Genomic DNA, 16,417 nt, shown 5'->3' with positions numbered 1-16,417 from the left:
GTCTTGTTGAGGCATCGCCATGTAGTGCTAAACTGTGGTTAGTTTTATATGCTAATGCTGCCAGTATCTGAATATACATTTACCAGACAGTAGTTATGTTTTGACTCAATGCTGACTATGAACCATAGTTAGTCGAATTAGGTGATGCATGTAGCTCAGCACTTCCTACTTCACTCCTTCCTCTCGTGAGTAGCGAAACATACCATGGGAGTGGTTGGCCTGGCACTATATCCAAACCAGCATTTGCAGTTTATTTAGCAAACAAACTAACTATGATCCAGTCACCTTATGGTTTCATTCCCCACATCTGACTAAAGGAGGGAACAAAGTGGGAGTGTTCCAGCTGTGTGAACTAGCACACAGCTCATGTAATTTATCTAACTATAGTTTGTGGCTGCATGTGACATGCAAACAAGACCAATGCAAGGATAAGTGATCTCACCCATTACCATAACATCTCTTTTTGGCTACCCTCCACACTCCCCATCCTATCTCTATCTCAAGTTTCAATCAAAGAAATGCTAAGGTACTACTTTACTTTTTTAACCTCTTCTTTCTACCAGCAGTGATTCTGTGATTGGATTGGTTTCTCTTAATGTTCCTAATTTATTGCATTCAATGACCTATTTGACATAGAAAGCAATACCAGCGCAACCAATTTTCCAAGATTTATACCAAGGGATAATTGTATCCCATGGATTGCAGGTGAGGGTAGCCAATGGTCTCAAATCCTCTGTGAGTTAGGGACTTCCTCTGCCTGTGAAGGTAGGCTCTGGTGGATAGTGGGTGCAACGGTCAAGAAGGTGGTTTCTGCATGTGCTGTAGAGGGAGGTAAGGGGCAGGTAGGGTTCATTAACTGGGGAAGGTAGCCCATGTAGGAAAAGGAAAACGCTTATCCTAAACCTCTGTTGCCTTGCAGGATATCTTTGAGGAAAAGACAAGGCTAAGGAGTAAACCCTATACAAATCCAGAGTGGGGTCCCTAAGATGGCTGCATGGATGTCTTGTATGTCTCCTTCTGGCAACTCCTGCAGCCAAGCTGATGCCAAACGTGTTGTTCTGTTTTCCTTTGGACAGCTTCAGTGAGGCCGAGAGGGAGGTTTTGTTATTGGGGCAGCCCAGGAACTCCATACACACTGCCTAGGATTGCACGCTCTGGGGAGGTTACCGGTGCTGCTAATACAGCGGTTTGACTTCACCCCTGGAGGCGCACTCCACTGTCTCAAGACAGGTGGATGCCAAGAATCCACTTCTCATAGGTCAGAAGCGTTATGCTTGGGTCACGTTTTGTGACTTTTCAGGATTCTTAACCCCTACTTGCATTATTTAGAGGCATGTATGGAGGCTATCCCTATAAAGACGTTAAACATAAATGACTATGAATAATTACAGCAAAGCAAACTTAATTTGATAGCCAGTGTGGTGTACTGGTTGGTGCGCCAAAGGATTTAAATTCCCACATGGCCAGGGAATTCAGTACAGTAGTTTACTTTGGGCCAGTCACTCTCTTGCAGTGCGATCTACCTCAAAGGTTTGTTGTGAGGACTCCACGTCTCTCAACAACAATAGGTCTGACTCAGTATAAGGCTTTCCTGTATTTCCAGCTCCTGCATACAGTGTGTTACAGTAGTCTAAGCAAGATATTATCAGAGTGTGGAGGAGACACAGCTGGCACACCAATCACAACTGGAGAAAAGTACTTGGTGCCAAAGAGCTGCAAGAGCATAGGAGCATGGCAAGGAACAATCTCTAGGCGGGAATCTGATGCTTTAGGGCAGGGTTGGCTGATCTGTTTTCTGCCTTACTTCTAGATAAAATGTGGCACTTCACCTAAGAACAGAATTTGGAGTCTGAAACAAGGTAGCACCATTTGCTTGGTTATTTTCGTGCTCAATACTGCAGTGATTCTAGCAATATCTGTTTTTGTTTTTATTGTCAATGGAAGAAGTAAATCCATACATACAAACGAGTACTTGCTTAACTTCCTATATTACAACAAATAAAGAAATAATTTGCAGCTATGGAACTCCCATGACTAAACTGACTTAGCTGTGATTCCTGCGTTGCAGGGGGTTGGGCTAGATGACCCAGGGGATGTCTTCCAACCCTGCAATTGTTATGAAATACTTCTCAGCTCCTGCTAGCTTTCCTCCACAAATGCTATGTGCTAGTGCTTAAAATAAAAAAGGGTCAATCAGGTTCTACTAGTATCAAATTGGAACCATCTCTTCTGTACAGATGAAGTTTCTACCAAATCATGACTGAATGTACTGTATTTTTCGCCCCATAGGACGCACTTTTTCCCCTCCAAAAATGAAGGGGAAAAGTGTGTGCGTCCTATGGGGCGAATGCAGGCTTTCGCTGAAGCCTGGAGAGCGAGAGGCATCGGTGCGCACCGACCCCTCTCGCTCTCCAGGCTTTAGGAAGCTATCCGCAAGCCTTGAAAGCTCGGCGGGAGTTCCTGTGGGCTCACAAGGCTTGCTGGCAGCAGCCTGCAGCCCCAGTGAGTGTCTGCAAGCCTTGCGCGCCCAGCAGGAGCTCCCGCTGAGTGCACAAGGCTTGGGGCGGCAGCCTGCAGCCCGAAGCACGTGGAGCCCTCTGGAGGGTGTCCCGTGCTTCGGGCAGGCGTGTGCAAGGCTTGGGGCGGCAGCCGCGGCTGGGGGGGGGATAATTTTTTTTTATTCATTCCCCACCCCAAAAAATGAGGTGCGTCCTATGGGCCGGTGCGCCCTATAGGACGAAAAATACGGTATATTGTAAATCTAAACCTTTCATCCAACACCCACCTCTCATCCATGCACTGAGTCTCTACAGTTCTGCCTGGGTAGCTGGCCCTGCATATAAACAGATAGAACATCTGAAAGTACTATCTTAGGAGGTCCTGAACTGCCAACATCTCACCTACTAATATAATTTTGTTTTTCCAAGACTTCATCAGCAGTTCCAGGTGGCTATATTGTTATGTGTACCATAGCCACTATTAGTCTGCTGAGGCAGCATGTGATGCCTGCAACCTTCACACTTGGTCAGCCAAGGGAACAAATGTTCAACAAGCACAGACAGACCCACAACTGTTACTCAAATTTCATATACCAATAGGGCACACAGTGCTCAGCAGTGGACAGTTCCCACACTCGAACAGACTTCTTCTATGGGTCAAAGCTCTACTTTTGTCTCCTCAACCAACGACAAAATAGATTATTTTTCTTTCTGACCATCAGATCTGGATTCCAAGACACCAGTTACTGACGTTATCATTGTCAATAACATCAACAATGTTAATCAGAAAATGCAATACAGTACTGGTTTATTGAAAAAACACAACACACACACACACACACACACAAAGTCCATATTAGAGGAGGAGGAGGATTTCCTAAAGCATGTGTCTAAGGCATGAATCCCTTTGCAGCAGCAGCCTTGTGTGGGTGTTGGCAGCACGGTTCTGCCACCCGTGAGACCAGCAACATGAGTCATGTCCTATGGACAGGGATGATGCAAGTTGTACAACATCTGGAAGGTCACATGTTTCTCACCCCTGCTTTAGAATTATCTTCTATTAGTAGGGTAGGGAAGCTGAAAATAATGCCAATATATTTCACATCAGGCAACCAATGCACTTCTTTGGTTTCAGATAGTACATGAGTAGGTGAGTCTAAAAAGCCCAGGACATGAAATTTCATGGCTAGTGTTCAAAATTAGCCAGGTGCCAGGCACATTTTGGACCTGGTGCGGGTCCAATTGTGACCATGCGGAGATCTCTGGATGCCAAGATGGCGACTGAGGAAAGCAAAAGGTGACTTAGAGAAGGATATGAAATATTTTCCTTGAAACTTGAATTAGTTTCATTCTGGATTGTTTTAGTTGATGTTTTAATGTGTTGTAAAATGCTTCTAGATTTGTTCTTTGAAATATAAAGCGGTATAGAAATAGAATGAAAAATAAAAATCCCATGGAGGGGATGGAACAGTGCCTAAACATTCCTTTGTGGCAGCTACAGCCTAGGTTTAAGGTGCCATTTGAAGATTGCATTATATATCTGAGTTTCTATCACTGTTCATGGCCCTCTAGAGGCTATGGTGGCTCATTTACCAGAAGTAATGTATTTAGCATTAACTCTGCAAGTATATACTAGATTCTGGCCAAACGAAGCCGCCTAGAGCAAAATATAAATCAGGAAGCTTAGTTTGGTCAGAATTGATTATACACGTCCAGAGTTAATGCTAAATACATTACTTCTGGTAAATGAGCCATCATAGCTGCTAGAGGGCCATGAAAATTTGTTTCCGAGGCTTTTTAGACTCCTCTACCCATGTACTATCTGAAAACAAAGGAGCACATTGGTGGCCAGATATGAAATTGTTACTAGATCTCCTACCCCACGATATTCTTATTCACATATTGGAACATATTTGAGTCTTCTAGGTCCCATAAGATGATATCAGAAGCTCCCAGAGCATTTTTCTGTTTGGTTTTTCTTTTGGGGGCAGTGCGGGGGGAGAACTAGCTCTCCTAGCTCTCATTATAACAGCCTTGCCATGCCCGTACCAAAATAGCGCTACTCCTGCCCAGTCCGCCAAATTGTGTTACCTTGGTAACACTTGAATTACTGTGTCAAGATTGCAGGACTTCCTTCACAGTGCAGTAAAAGATAGATTATTTGTGGTCTGTTCATAAAGATATGATTTCGTGGTGGCATCTGATTTTCTTGGCTTCTGGAAAGAAGTATATCTAACAATAGGCAGAGCAGTGCCCTCATAGCATTGTAGTTTCAAGTACTTCTTAAACACGTGGTTGTCTCAAGTTGTTCTCTTGATAAAAAACCATGTTATTCACTCAGCCAACCATCAGATTCTATTAATTCCCCTGTGATCTTCACTTTCTTACACTTTTGAACCCTAAAAAAGATATCAAAAAATCACGTAAATTCATCTACCCAGATTCTGTACTTCACACTTTATTGTTTTCTCTAAGAAAGAGGTGGGTTCTGTGGCCTTTTGATGCTTGTCCCAGCTCTATATAATTTAATTTAAGAGTTTCATTACAAGGAAATTGCTATGAATTACACTTCAATTAAAGGGAAAGAGGAAAAATGAAATATTGCACGTATGTTATGCTATAGGTCAAGTGGCCCCAACGTATTTTCAAAGTAATATAAAACAACAGCTATTTTATTGATACAGAAAGCTGAATTGCAGGCGCATATAAAGATATATAAAGATAGCACTGAAATTCAGAAGATGCCTGAATTTCAAACTGTCTAAATTGACTGGCAGTGGTTCTCTGGGGTTTCAAACAAGACCCTTTCCCAGACGTACCTGGAGATCGAACCTTGGATCCTCAATATGCAAAACATGTGTTCTATTCACTGAGCTACCCCCACCCCCCAAATAAAATGATGTAAAAATAAACAGACACAAATAAATAACTGGGAAAGGGCTCCTTAGTAGAACATGATTTGCATACAAACAATTGCAAGTTCAATTTCTGGTGCCTCTAGGTAGAGCTAGTTCTATGCTATTGGTTTTTTTTATAATAGTTTGCTGTTTTGTGGCCCCATTTTGAGTTGAAGTTTAGGAAAGAAATATTTCCAAAAAATGGAATTAGGAATCACTGTAGGCTCCAAATTCCATCTTCATATAGTTGTAAGCCTATGCTACAAACAGTCCTTAATAAAGAACATCTAAAAAAACCCAATTCTCACCCATTTTTAAAGATATGACTTAATTGAAGATTTAAGCCCAATTGCATATATTTAATATGCTCTTAGAAGTGCAGAACAATTAGATGAAAATCAGTCTTTTGAAGATAAAAAATAGGACAGCACACAGCACAGGATTTTCACCCACAAGTTTCTGTAGATCATGTACAATGGTACCTCTGGTTGCGAATGGGACCCATTCCAGAGTCCTGTTCGCAATATGAAAAGAACGCAACCCACAGCGGCGCGTCTGCGCATGCGCGGGTTGCAATTCGCCGCTTCTGCAAATGCCCTTGGTGTCATTTTGTGCATCTGCACATGCGGCGAAACCCGGAAGTAACCCTTTCAGGTACTTCTGGGTCGCCACGGGACGTAACCTGAAAGAACATAACATGAAGCGGGTATAACATGAGGTATGACTGTATCTGCGTTCACAGGAAAGTTCAGCAACAGAGAAACACTACAAGGCACACATACCAATGGGTGGGATTTCACCCTTCAGCGGGTGCTTGTATGTGTGAATCATAGAATCATAGAATCATAGAGTTGGAAGAGACCACAAGGGCCATCAAGTCCAACCCCCTGCCAAGCAGGAAACACCACCAGAGCACTCCTGACATATGGTTGTCAAGCCTCTGCTTAAAGACCTCCAAAGAAGGAGACTCCACCACACTCCTTGGCAGCAAATTCCACTGTCGAACAGCTCTTACTGTCAGGAAGTTCTTCCTAATGTTTAGGTGGAATCTTTTTTCTTGTAGTTTGGAACCATTGCTCCGTGTCCACTTCTCTGGAGCAGCAGAAAACAACCTTTCTCCCTCCTCTATGTGACATCCTTTTATATATTTGAACATGGCTATCATATCACCCCTTAACCTCCTCTTCTCCAGGCTAAACATGCCCAGCTCCCTTAGCTGTTCTTCATAAGGCATCGTTTCCAGACCTTTGACCATTTTGGTTGCCCTCCTCTGGACACGTTCCAGTTTGTCAGTGTCCTTCTTGAACTGTGGTGCCCAGAACTGGACACAGTACTCCAGGTGAGGTCTGACCAGAGCAGAATACAGTGGCACTATTACTTCCCTTGATCTAGATGCAATACTCCTATTGATGCAGCCCAGAATTGCATTGGCTTTTTTAGCTGCCGCGTCACACTGTTGGCTCATGTCAAGTTTGTGGTCAACCAAGACTCCTAGATCCTTTTCACATGTACTGCTCTCAAGCCAGGTGTCACCCATCTTGTATTTGTGCCTCTCATTTTTTTTGCCCAAGTGCAATACTTTACATTTCTCCCTATTAAAATTCATCTTGTTTGTTTTGGCCCAGTTCTCTAATCTGTCAAGGTCGTTTTGAAGTGTGATCCTGTCCTCTGGGGTGTTAGCCACCCCTCCCAGTTTGGTGTCATCTGCAAATTTGATCAGGATGCCCTTGAGTCCATCATCCAAGTCGTTGATAAAGATGTTGAATAAGACTGGGCCCAAGACAGAACCCTGTGGCACCCCACTAGTCACTCTTCTCCAGGATGAAGAGGAACCATTGATGAGCACCCTTTGGGTTCGGTCAGTCAGCCAGTTACAAATCCACTGAGTGGTAGCATAGTCAAGACCGCATTTTACCAGCTTCTTTACAAGAATATCATGGGGCACCTTGTCAAATGCCTTGCTGAAATCAAGGTAGGCTACATCCACTGCGTTCCCTTCATCTACCAGGCTTGTAATTCTGTCAAAAAACGAGATCAGGTTAGTCTGACACGACTTATTTTTCAGAAATCCATGCTGACTATTGGTGATCACAGTATTCCTTTCTAGGTGCTCACAAACTGTTTGCTTAATGATCTGCTCCAGAATCTTCCCTGGTATTGATGTCAGACTGACTGGGCGGTAATTATTTGGGTCCTCTCTTTTCCCCTTTTTGAAAATAGGGACAACATTTGCCCTCCTCCAGTCTGCCGGGACTTCGCCTGTTCTCCAGGAATTCTCAAAGATGACTGCCAGTGGTTCCGAGATCACATCTGCCAGTTCTTTTAATACTCTTGGATGCAGTTCATCTGCACATTTCTTAGCTGAGTCAGGACAACTTCCTGCCAGTATTCCTTGAGGGTCACATATGACTAATTGAAGTATAACTTTCAAAAACAATTTAATCCCAACATATAAGACTGCATAGATGGAAGAATCCCATCTACAGTAGGAGTGCCTCTTCCCTGTCCCAGATCACATGATAATTATTTGGATTAAGCTTCTCAGCTTGTTCCCCCACCCAACCCCTGAATCCAATCCATCACATATTGACTGAATAAGCACACTAAGACTTCAGGGCCAAGGTCTGGTGGGTAAATGCAGGTGTCTCCAAACGCCAAATGATCCCACACAAGGGCCAAATCCGACAGTGCAGGGGAAAGACATCTAACAGTGTAGGCTGCCCAAGAAGTATATATTAGTGGTTATCATTTTAACTCACTACAAAGAGCAGAATTTCTCAGCACTTAATCCAGAAGATCCCATAACTTATAGATTCATAGAATACAGTGGTAGCTTGAGTTACAAATGCCTCAGGTTACAAAAGCTTCAAGTTATAAACTCCGCTAACCTGGAAGAGTTACCTCAAGTTGAGAACTTGAGATGAGAATGGAAATTGTGTGCCGGCGGCGCAGCAGCAGCAAGAAGCCCCATTAGCAAAAGCACGCCTCTAGTCAAGAACAGTTTCAGGTTAAGAATGGACCTCTGGAATGAATTAAGTCCGTAACTAGAGGTACTACTGTAATAGAGTTGGAAGGGACCCTGAGGATCATCTAGCCCAATCTGAACATGCAGCTGTCCCATACGGGGATTGAACCTGTAACCTTAGCATTATCAGCACCACGCTCTAATCAACTGAGCTATCCAACTGTGTCACTGCAATCTCATGATCAGCTAACCAAAATGTAGATACAAGGCAAAGGAGTTAGTCGCATACAACTACCCCTCTTCAGAGGTACCCCTGGCAAGAAACTGTATTGGTGCCCCCCACCCCACCCCACCATGTTTATGTGGCCCAAGTACACAGGCTTCCAGAATGGAGTGAGGGAGAGGCAAGACCAGAAGTTGCACTCCAAAACATCTGGTAGGACCAGGTTGGCAAAGGCTGGCTTAAGGCGTGTGTGCAGGAGGCACAGGCACAGAAAAGCACAGGAGCTTTTCAATCCAATCTAATTTTCAAAGAACATCAGGTGTTTAGGATGGTGGTTTTAGGAAAGATCAGCTGTCCTTGAGGCTTGCAAAACAGAGTTATGTAGCCATCTGTTTCTGCCCTATTTCTTCCATCATTGATATAAAGCCTTCATCATTTTGAGCATGTCTGCAAAAAAGGTTGGACACCAGTGCTCTGCAGACTATTTCAACTTTAGAGTAAACTAGCATAGATTGTTAAAATTACTATAACGTTCAATGACCATGGTAAAGGTAAAGGTACCCATGCCCGTTCGGGCCAGTCTTGCCAGACTCTAGGGTTGTGCGCTCATCTCACTCTAGAGGCCGGGAGCCAGCGCTGTCCGCAGACACTTCCGGGTCACGTGGCCAGCATGATAAGCTGCATCTGGCGAGCCAGCGCAGCACACGGAACGCCGTTTACCTTCCCGCTGGTAAGCGGTCCCTATTTATCTACTTGCACCCAGGGGTGCTTTCAAACTGCTAGGTTGGCAGGCGCTGGGACCGAGCGACGGGAGCGCACCCCGCCGCGGGAATTCGAACCGCCGACCATGCGATCGGCAAGTCCTAGGCGCTGAAGTTTTACCCACAGCGCCACCCGCGTCCCTATGACCATGAGCTGTATGTAAATCATTGATTCATTGGGAGTGGTGGAGCCCTGTGTTATATACAGAGATAGACGGTGAAATCCTATGTCAGTCTAGTCAGAAGTTTCTTTATGTCCAGGGGGTCTTACTCACTTGTAAGTCTGTCTAGGTTTGCACTGTTAGGTTGAAATCAATGAACTCAAAAGCATTTATTTATGTGCAGATGCACAAATGATGGGGTTGTACTTAGTCTTTTGTAGTCTTACAAAACCAGGGAGTGGGTGGTGCTGTAGTCTAAACCACTGAGCCTCTTGGGCTTGCTGATCAGAAGGTTGGTGGTTCAAATCCATGTGATGGTGGGAGTTCTGGTTGTTCTGTCCCAGTTCCTGCCAACCTAGCAGTTCGAAAGCATACCAGTGCAAGTAAATAAATAGGTGCTGCTGCGGTGTGAAGGTAAATGGGATTTCTGTGCGCTCTGGCACTCATCATAATGTCCCATTGAAATGGTTTAGTCATGCTGGCCACATGACCCAGAAAGATGTCTGTGGACAAACGCTGGCTCCCTCAGCCTGAAGCGAGATAAGCACTGCACCCCATAGTCCCCCTTGAATGGACTTAACCATCACGGGGTTGTTTACCTTTACCTTAGTCTTACAAAAACACAGAAATCAGTGTTGGACTAGGACCTGGTAGACCAGAGTAGAAATCCCCACTTGGCCATGAAGCTCACTGGGAAACCTTGGGACCAGTGGCGTAGCGTGGGGGGTGCAGGGGGGGCCGGCCGCAACATCTGGGGGTTAGGGTTAGGGGGCGCAAATCCACGGGTTACGGGGCGCAAATCCACGGGTTAGGGGTGCAAATTACTTGCCTTGCCCCGGGTGCTGACAACCCACACTACGCCACTGCTTGGGACAGTCACAGTCTCTCAGCCTAGTCTTCCTCAAATGGTTTCTCTGAGCATAAAATTTGGTGGGGGTGGGGAGAGAACCATGTACACCTTCTTGGAGGAAAGGAGATGATATAAATTTAATATATATGCTAATTAAACATGCATATTAGGTATACTCCAATTAGCAGATGTGTGGATATAAGAACGCAAGGCCAAGAAAAATTATCTTGAAAATGGGAGCGAGAACTACAACATGGGATGGTAGAATCAAAGTGACTTATAAAAGGGGCGTAAGTAAAAAGGGCAGATGAAAACTTAAATGAGTTTTTAATGTATTACGAAAAGAACACAAGACATGGGTGTCTTAATGCATTCAATGAAAACCTCAACATGTCCTGGATTATAACATGCTATATAGATTTGTAGGCAGCTTGTAGAAACTCTTAACAGCTCACAAAAATAAACTAGGAGTAGAAATGTATTTAAAGTAACACTTTAATGACCCTAAAAATGAAGTAAAGGAGGCTCATAGAAGGAAAAATTCTCATTCCCTTCCTCCTGCTGCAGCAAGCCTGAGAGGTTTGAGGACCCTCCTGACCAATACAGAAAAACAAAAACTTTCCTTCCATGAATTTCCTTCTTAGAAAGTTGGATTTTAGATTACTCCCTTCCAGCAGCCCCCAATGGTTCATCCCCCATTCTTTTTGTTTGGAGGGGGGTGTCCCTGACCCTCTAGAGAGGTTTCCCCCCCCCCCAAAGGCACAAGTGACCACAGTAGGGAGGAAGGCATGGGGATCTTTCCTTCCATAAACTGCCTTAAGTTAACTTGTCACAGAATTCAAGTCTAAGATTTCATTCTTGTCAAATGGTTCACTGTATTTCAGAACTATAACACACTCCATTGTGAGCTTTCTATTGAAAACAGTGAGTTAAAAATTATGAGTTCCTGCTATCAAAACTAAAACGACCAAGACTAACACAAAGATGTTGTTGCATCTGTATGTTAAGGTTGACTAGGTCCATGTTGTTTCAACAGACATTCCAGAGATGTCTTATACTGTATAATGAGTTGTAAAGTAGCACCCACTTTCTAAACATATAATACATTAACATATGAAGGGCCAATCAAGGCTTAAGCATCCACTCTTTTCATAACTGTGGCTTGGCATGTTCATTACATTCTCCTGTCACCAGACAGTGGAGTGATCTTTTGGTAAACACTACATCTTCTTTCAGTAAACACTTCATCATCAATGTGAACCAAAGGAAAATTGGATTCATAGAACTGTAGAGTTGGAAGGGACTATTTAGTAGTACAACCCCCTGCAATGCAGGAATATGCAGCTGTCCCATATGTGGCTCAAACCTGCAACCTTGGCATTATCAGCACCACACTCAGTCTAACCAACTGAGCTATCCAGGATACCCACTACCCCCATTTCAATCAGTTGCCTGACTCCTTTCTTCTCTCATATTGCACGTGCAGAAATGCAAGTTACTGTGCTATACATCCCTGGCCTTTCCAGTTTAACCTTTGCTAGAAGTGCTACTTGTTCTTCCTCTCCCAGCTGCTAAATGCATCAGATTATGTTCTCACTCACACATTCTAGAAAAAGAGAAGAGAAAGTGGAGCCAGAGTACTCTGTCGCAATTCTCCAGCGTGGAAGGGAAAAACCAAGCAATGCTACAATAGCTACAAAGAGTGCCATGAGTAAATAGGCAGCAGAAAGAGGGTTAAACGGGCTTCTGTCCTTGCCACTTGCCTGGTTGCCTGAGGACAAATGCTATTCTATGCAGACAACCAGTCATGTGGCAAGCTACCTGTCTGGAACAGGAATAGGTATTTACCTGCACACCCAACAAAAATGGTTAGTTGACAAGACACTACAGCCAGAATAGTGAGAACCTGCCTGTCAAAACCACAGCTACTGCTTTCACACAGTCTGCAAAACTGTAAAAGTGAAAACTGTTTTGTTTTGTTTTTAAAAAAAGACAATTTAGAAAATGATGTGGTTTAAAGTAATGCATGTTTTAAATGTTTCAAAATATCCAGCATTTGAAAAAGACATAGCTTTTTGGGACCATGACCACAATTTAATACATGAAAGATACTGGCATAGCAGTAAATTTTTGTAGCTTTTCACAGTTGTTAAGATATAAGGCAAGAAGTAAAAGTTCAAGTAAAAGCAGTGAGTAGAATATTTTTCTGCAAAGTCCAGTTAACAGAAATTGCTAAGCAGTTAAACCTTTTATTAATGTGCAACCTTCCTCTTGTGCTTATGAAATCAGCAGCAACATAATCAGTGATGTTCACTCTTAAAATACTTTAAGACTAGAACAACTTTACTGTACTTATTTTAGGCTGCCTATCTGCATAATAAAAGAAATCCAGGTTTGTGGCATTGCCTCTAAATAGTAAATTTTGAAACCAGAATCGTACTAATTTCTTAGAAGTTCACACTTGCAAACATTTAAAAACCTTCTGTAGGTAGCTCCTAAGTAGTCACCAACAATAGCAGTCTGGAAGGGATAAATCACTCAGCTATACGAATAGAGGTATCTTGAGTAAAACAGACAACTAGTAAGAAGTTAAGATAGCAACATACGGACATTGGTTAAGGAAGTTAATTGACACTATACAGTCAGCAAACTCCCCCTGTGTTCATTTGAACACGATGGGAAAGACTAGTATAACACACAGGTACAAGCTAGAAAACTCAACAACCCTGAACAATAGAGCTCTGTGGCACAATGGGTCAGAACTAGAGGCGATAAAAAGTAAGTGTATGTACACAGGCATAAATTGAAAGATTCTTGTCAATTTGCCTAAGCGAAATAGTCTCTGGGGAGGTAGCACACAGATACCGGTACTCAAATGTAGATAGAAATATTAACTCTCATTGTCAGTCATGATAAAATGACAATACTATTCAGAACTGTTTGCCTTCTTTGAATATAGCAAAGTACCAAACAACCAAGCAGCAAGCCTGAGAATGACCACAGAATCAGAGCGATCTTCATGAACCATTAAAAAAGAAAATCTATGAATGACATTGCAAGACTAACTGCTGACACTGTAAGTCCTAGCTACAAATGAAGGCACATTTTTAAATAGAGTGAAGCAGCAAAATCTCAACACACACCGTATATATATACACAAACCACCGAAAAGATAAAGGACATTTTCTTTGGGCTCCATATGATAAACAACCAGATAAAAAGTTATGTACATTATGACATTTTAATGTTTAAGGTCACTGGTTAATAGAATTTCAACTCAGCTTCATAAAGTTTGCGTCAAACCAAAGTTAAGGATATGGATTTTCATAAAATCCACTTGGTTTCCAGTTTAAAGGTTCTAGTAACTTCACAAAGTTACTAAGCATTGCTATAAGCAAGATACTTCTAAGGAAGATGACTCACATCTGTTTTGCAGATTTATTTGATGTGTTTCTTCTTCAAGAATGTCTGTTATCTTTTCCTCCAGTGGCTAAACCCCCTGACTTAAAATCATTTGCTGCTCTTCACAGTGCTTCAAAGACCACTACCAGACATTTTATTAAGTCCTGAAGATGCTTCAGAATGGGCAGGTGAAACTTCAAACTGGTACTGCATATATAAAATGAAATGCTTGACTTTTTTGATAAATGCTCTTCAAGGACTCTGTAAACAGACACCTATAAAACTATATTTTTTACGGGTTGACAACATGGGTAACCAACATGGTGCCCTTCATGCACTCTTGGGTTTCAACTCCCACCTGTCCACTAGCCACATTGACTGAGGCTGCTGGGAATTGGAGTCCAACAACCTTTGCTGGGCACTAGTTGTCTATCCATGATTTACAGCATCCCTGAAAACTATTTATCAAAACATGCTGGGCAATTTGCATGCTATCAATACATCGTATTTCCAAGTACCAAAATGAGGCTGGGGGTGGAGGTTGGAGTAGCATGTGCTACTCTTTGATGCTGCCCTCCTTTCCTTTTTGCTGCATCAGTAATCCATCAGTAATCCAAATCCAAAACCACTTCATGTATTTTCTCAGTATGCAGGATTCTCGGGAATTTTGTTTTTTAAAATGCCGCACAGTTCAACCCTGCTGACATTACACTACCTCCACAGAACAAGCTTTAAAAGGAATCCCGAATTAATATTTTAGATTTTTCAAAAAATAAAATAAAAATGCAGTGATGTCCAGAAATCTCAAAAGACCTTTTTTGTTCCTTTGCTTGTTTTTGAAAGAAAGCACTTCTCCAGCGGGTGCAAGGTGCAATCTGACAGCTGCTCAGGGTAGCCAAGGTAAATATTTTAAGAGATGAGCTTCTTAAAAGAAGCCAGGTCCAACTTTGGGCTGCAGATGGTGGTGCCTGCAGCCAGCCAGCCTTGCCTTGCCTTGTGCGGGCGGGATCCTCCAGCTCAGCAGGGGCAGGACTAGAGCTCCGTCCCCATCTCCCAACTCACAAAAACAAAAGCGGGATTAAAAAACCCCCCAGCAACTTTACCTCACTGACAAATGCATGCGCCGAGCTTCGGCATTTTACTACGGCCCGGGTCACAAAGCGAGGAGGGAGAGATGGAGGGAGAGGGAGAGAAAGAGAGCCAGGCCCAGAGGCGGCAGGTCCCCACAGCCGGGTGGAGCAGCCAACAGGGCCGGCCAGTGAGTTGGCAGCCCGGCTGGGAGGGGACGAGCCAGAGCACCGGGAGAGGAAAAGGGGGAAGGAGGAGAAATACGCCCACGGCGGGACCCCAAAAAGAAAGAGGGAATGAAGGAGGGTGGGCAGGGGAAGAGACACAGAAAGCCAGGTAACTCAGGGGATGCCAATAGCACCCAGAAACTTCAGCACTGATTTCCGACTGAGGCGCTTTGTGGGGCAGGAGGGGAACCGCTGACAACTTTGGGAAAGACCCGGCGAAGGGTTAAGGGGTCGTCGTCCCCTCACCAAACACACACAGAGGGGGGAAAAACCCCTACCCCTCGCCCCAGGGGGAGCACGGAGGAGGAGCAAGAGGGCGGCCCCGAACCAGGTGTGGGCACGTGAGAACCGAGCGAGCGGAGGGGCATTTAATGAAACATCTGGGGAAGAGGTGGGCAGAGGCGGCCCCACGGGGAGGGTCGCCGTGAGGGAGGAGGCAGGGGTTCTCCTCTCCCGCCGCCGCCTCCCCGCCCGCCAGCCCTTTCCTTCCTGCCTTCCTTCCCTTCCCCTCACCTTCTTTCTCGGCCCGGGCCGCGTTCAGGAGCAGCGCCACCAGCAGCCGCAGCGTGACTCCCAGCCAGGGGGCCGCCGCTACCGACCGGCTCTCGGCCGCAGGGACCGAGGGGGACCCGGAGGAGGAGCGAGGACGGGGAGCCGCTTCCCGCTTCAACGCCGCCGCCATCGCCGTCGTGTTGCCGCCGTTGTTATTGTTTGCTTGGTTGTTGTTGTTGTCGCCTCAGCTCGCCGGGGATTCCGTCGCCGTCTGAGGGGGCCCTGCTTGGCCCGCGAGGCAGTTCTCGCCGCGAGTGTGTGTGTGTGTGTGTGTGTGTCTTTCTCCCCTCCCTCTCTCGTTAGGGCGCGTGCGGGAGCCAGCCGCTGCACTGGGCGGGTGCGAGCGCTCGGCGCGCGCACATCGCACGCGCTTCCTCCTCTCTCTCCGCTCTCTTTTCGCTCCTCCCCCCCCCACTCCGCCTCGCGCGTGAAGGGGCGTCGCTCCGCTACGCTCACACACCTCCTATAGGCAACCAATAATAAAAATAATAATAATAAAATACTGAGCTTCGGCCATCTTTAATAAGGGCAGGGTCCTTCCGCTATGTGGTTGTTTTTTACAAGCTAGGTTAGGAGCCGCCATTTTTGATCAGGGCACGGAGTTCACAGTACGGTGAGCAACAGGGAGAGCGTGAGCGGCGTGGCGGAAGGCCCCGCTTTACGCCTCTCCGAGCTAGGCTGACAGAGCTGAAACCTCCCCCCGCCATCTTTGGTAAGGGCATAGGCAGTTCCATTTTAATACGGGGAGCCCCTTTGAGATTGGCTGAAGCAGTGCTCGGTGGAAATCTCACCATTTGCAGAAGATTTACGAGT

At 44.8% G+C, this 16,417-nt stretch overlaps 1 protein-coding gene across 1 annotated transcript in view; it reads right to left on the bottom strand.

Moving 5' to 3' along the window:
• The window catches only part of TMEM131 (transmembrane protein 131), a 73,910-nt gene extending 57,931 nt beyond the window's left edge, over nt 1-15,979 (bottom strand). Inside the window, exon 1 of the mRNA XM_079972382.1 lies at nt 15,566-15,979. Coding sequence (XP_079828508.1) covers nt 15,566-15,734 — 169 coding nt within the window. The 5' untranslated portion in view covers nt 15,735-15,979. The remainder of the gene's footprint in view (nt 1-15,565) is intronic.
• Nucleotides 15,980-16,417: the final 438 nt, after the last annotated feature.

This window comes from Podarcis cretensis (genome assembly GCF_951804945.1).
Source record: "Podarcis cretensis genome assembly, chromosome: 4".
NCBI classification, from domain to species: Eukaryota; Metazoa; Chordata; class Lepidosauria; order Squamata; family Lacertidae; genus Podarcis; species Podarcis cretensis.
The sequence above is the reverse complement of the archived record's forward strand: the minus strand, read 5'-3'. Positions and strand labels throughout refer to the sequence as shown.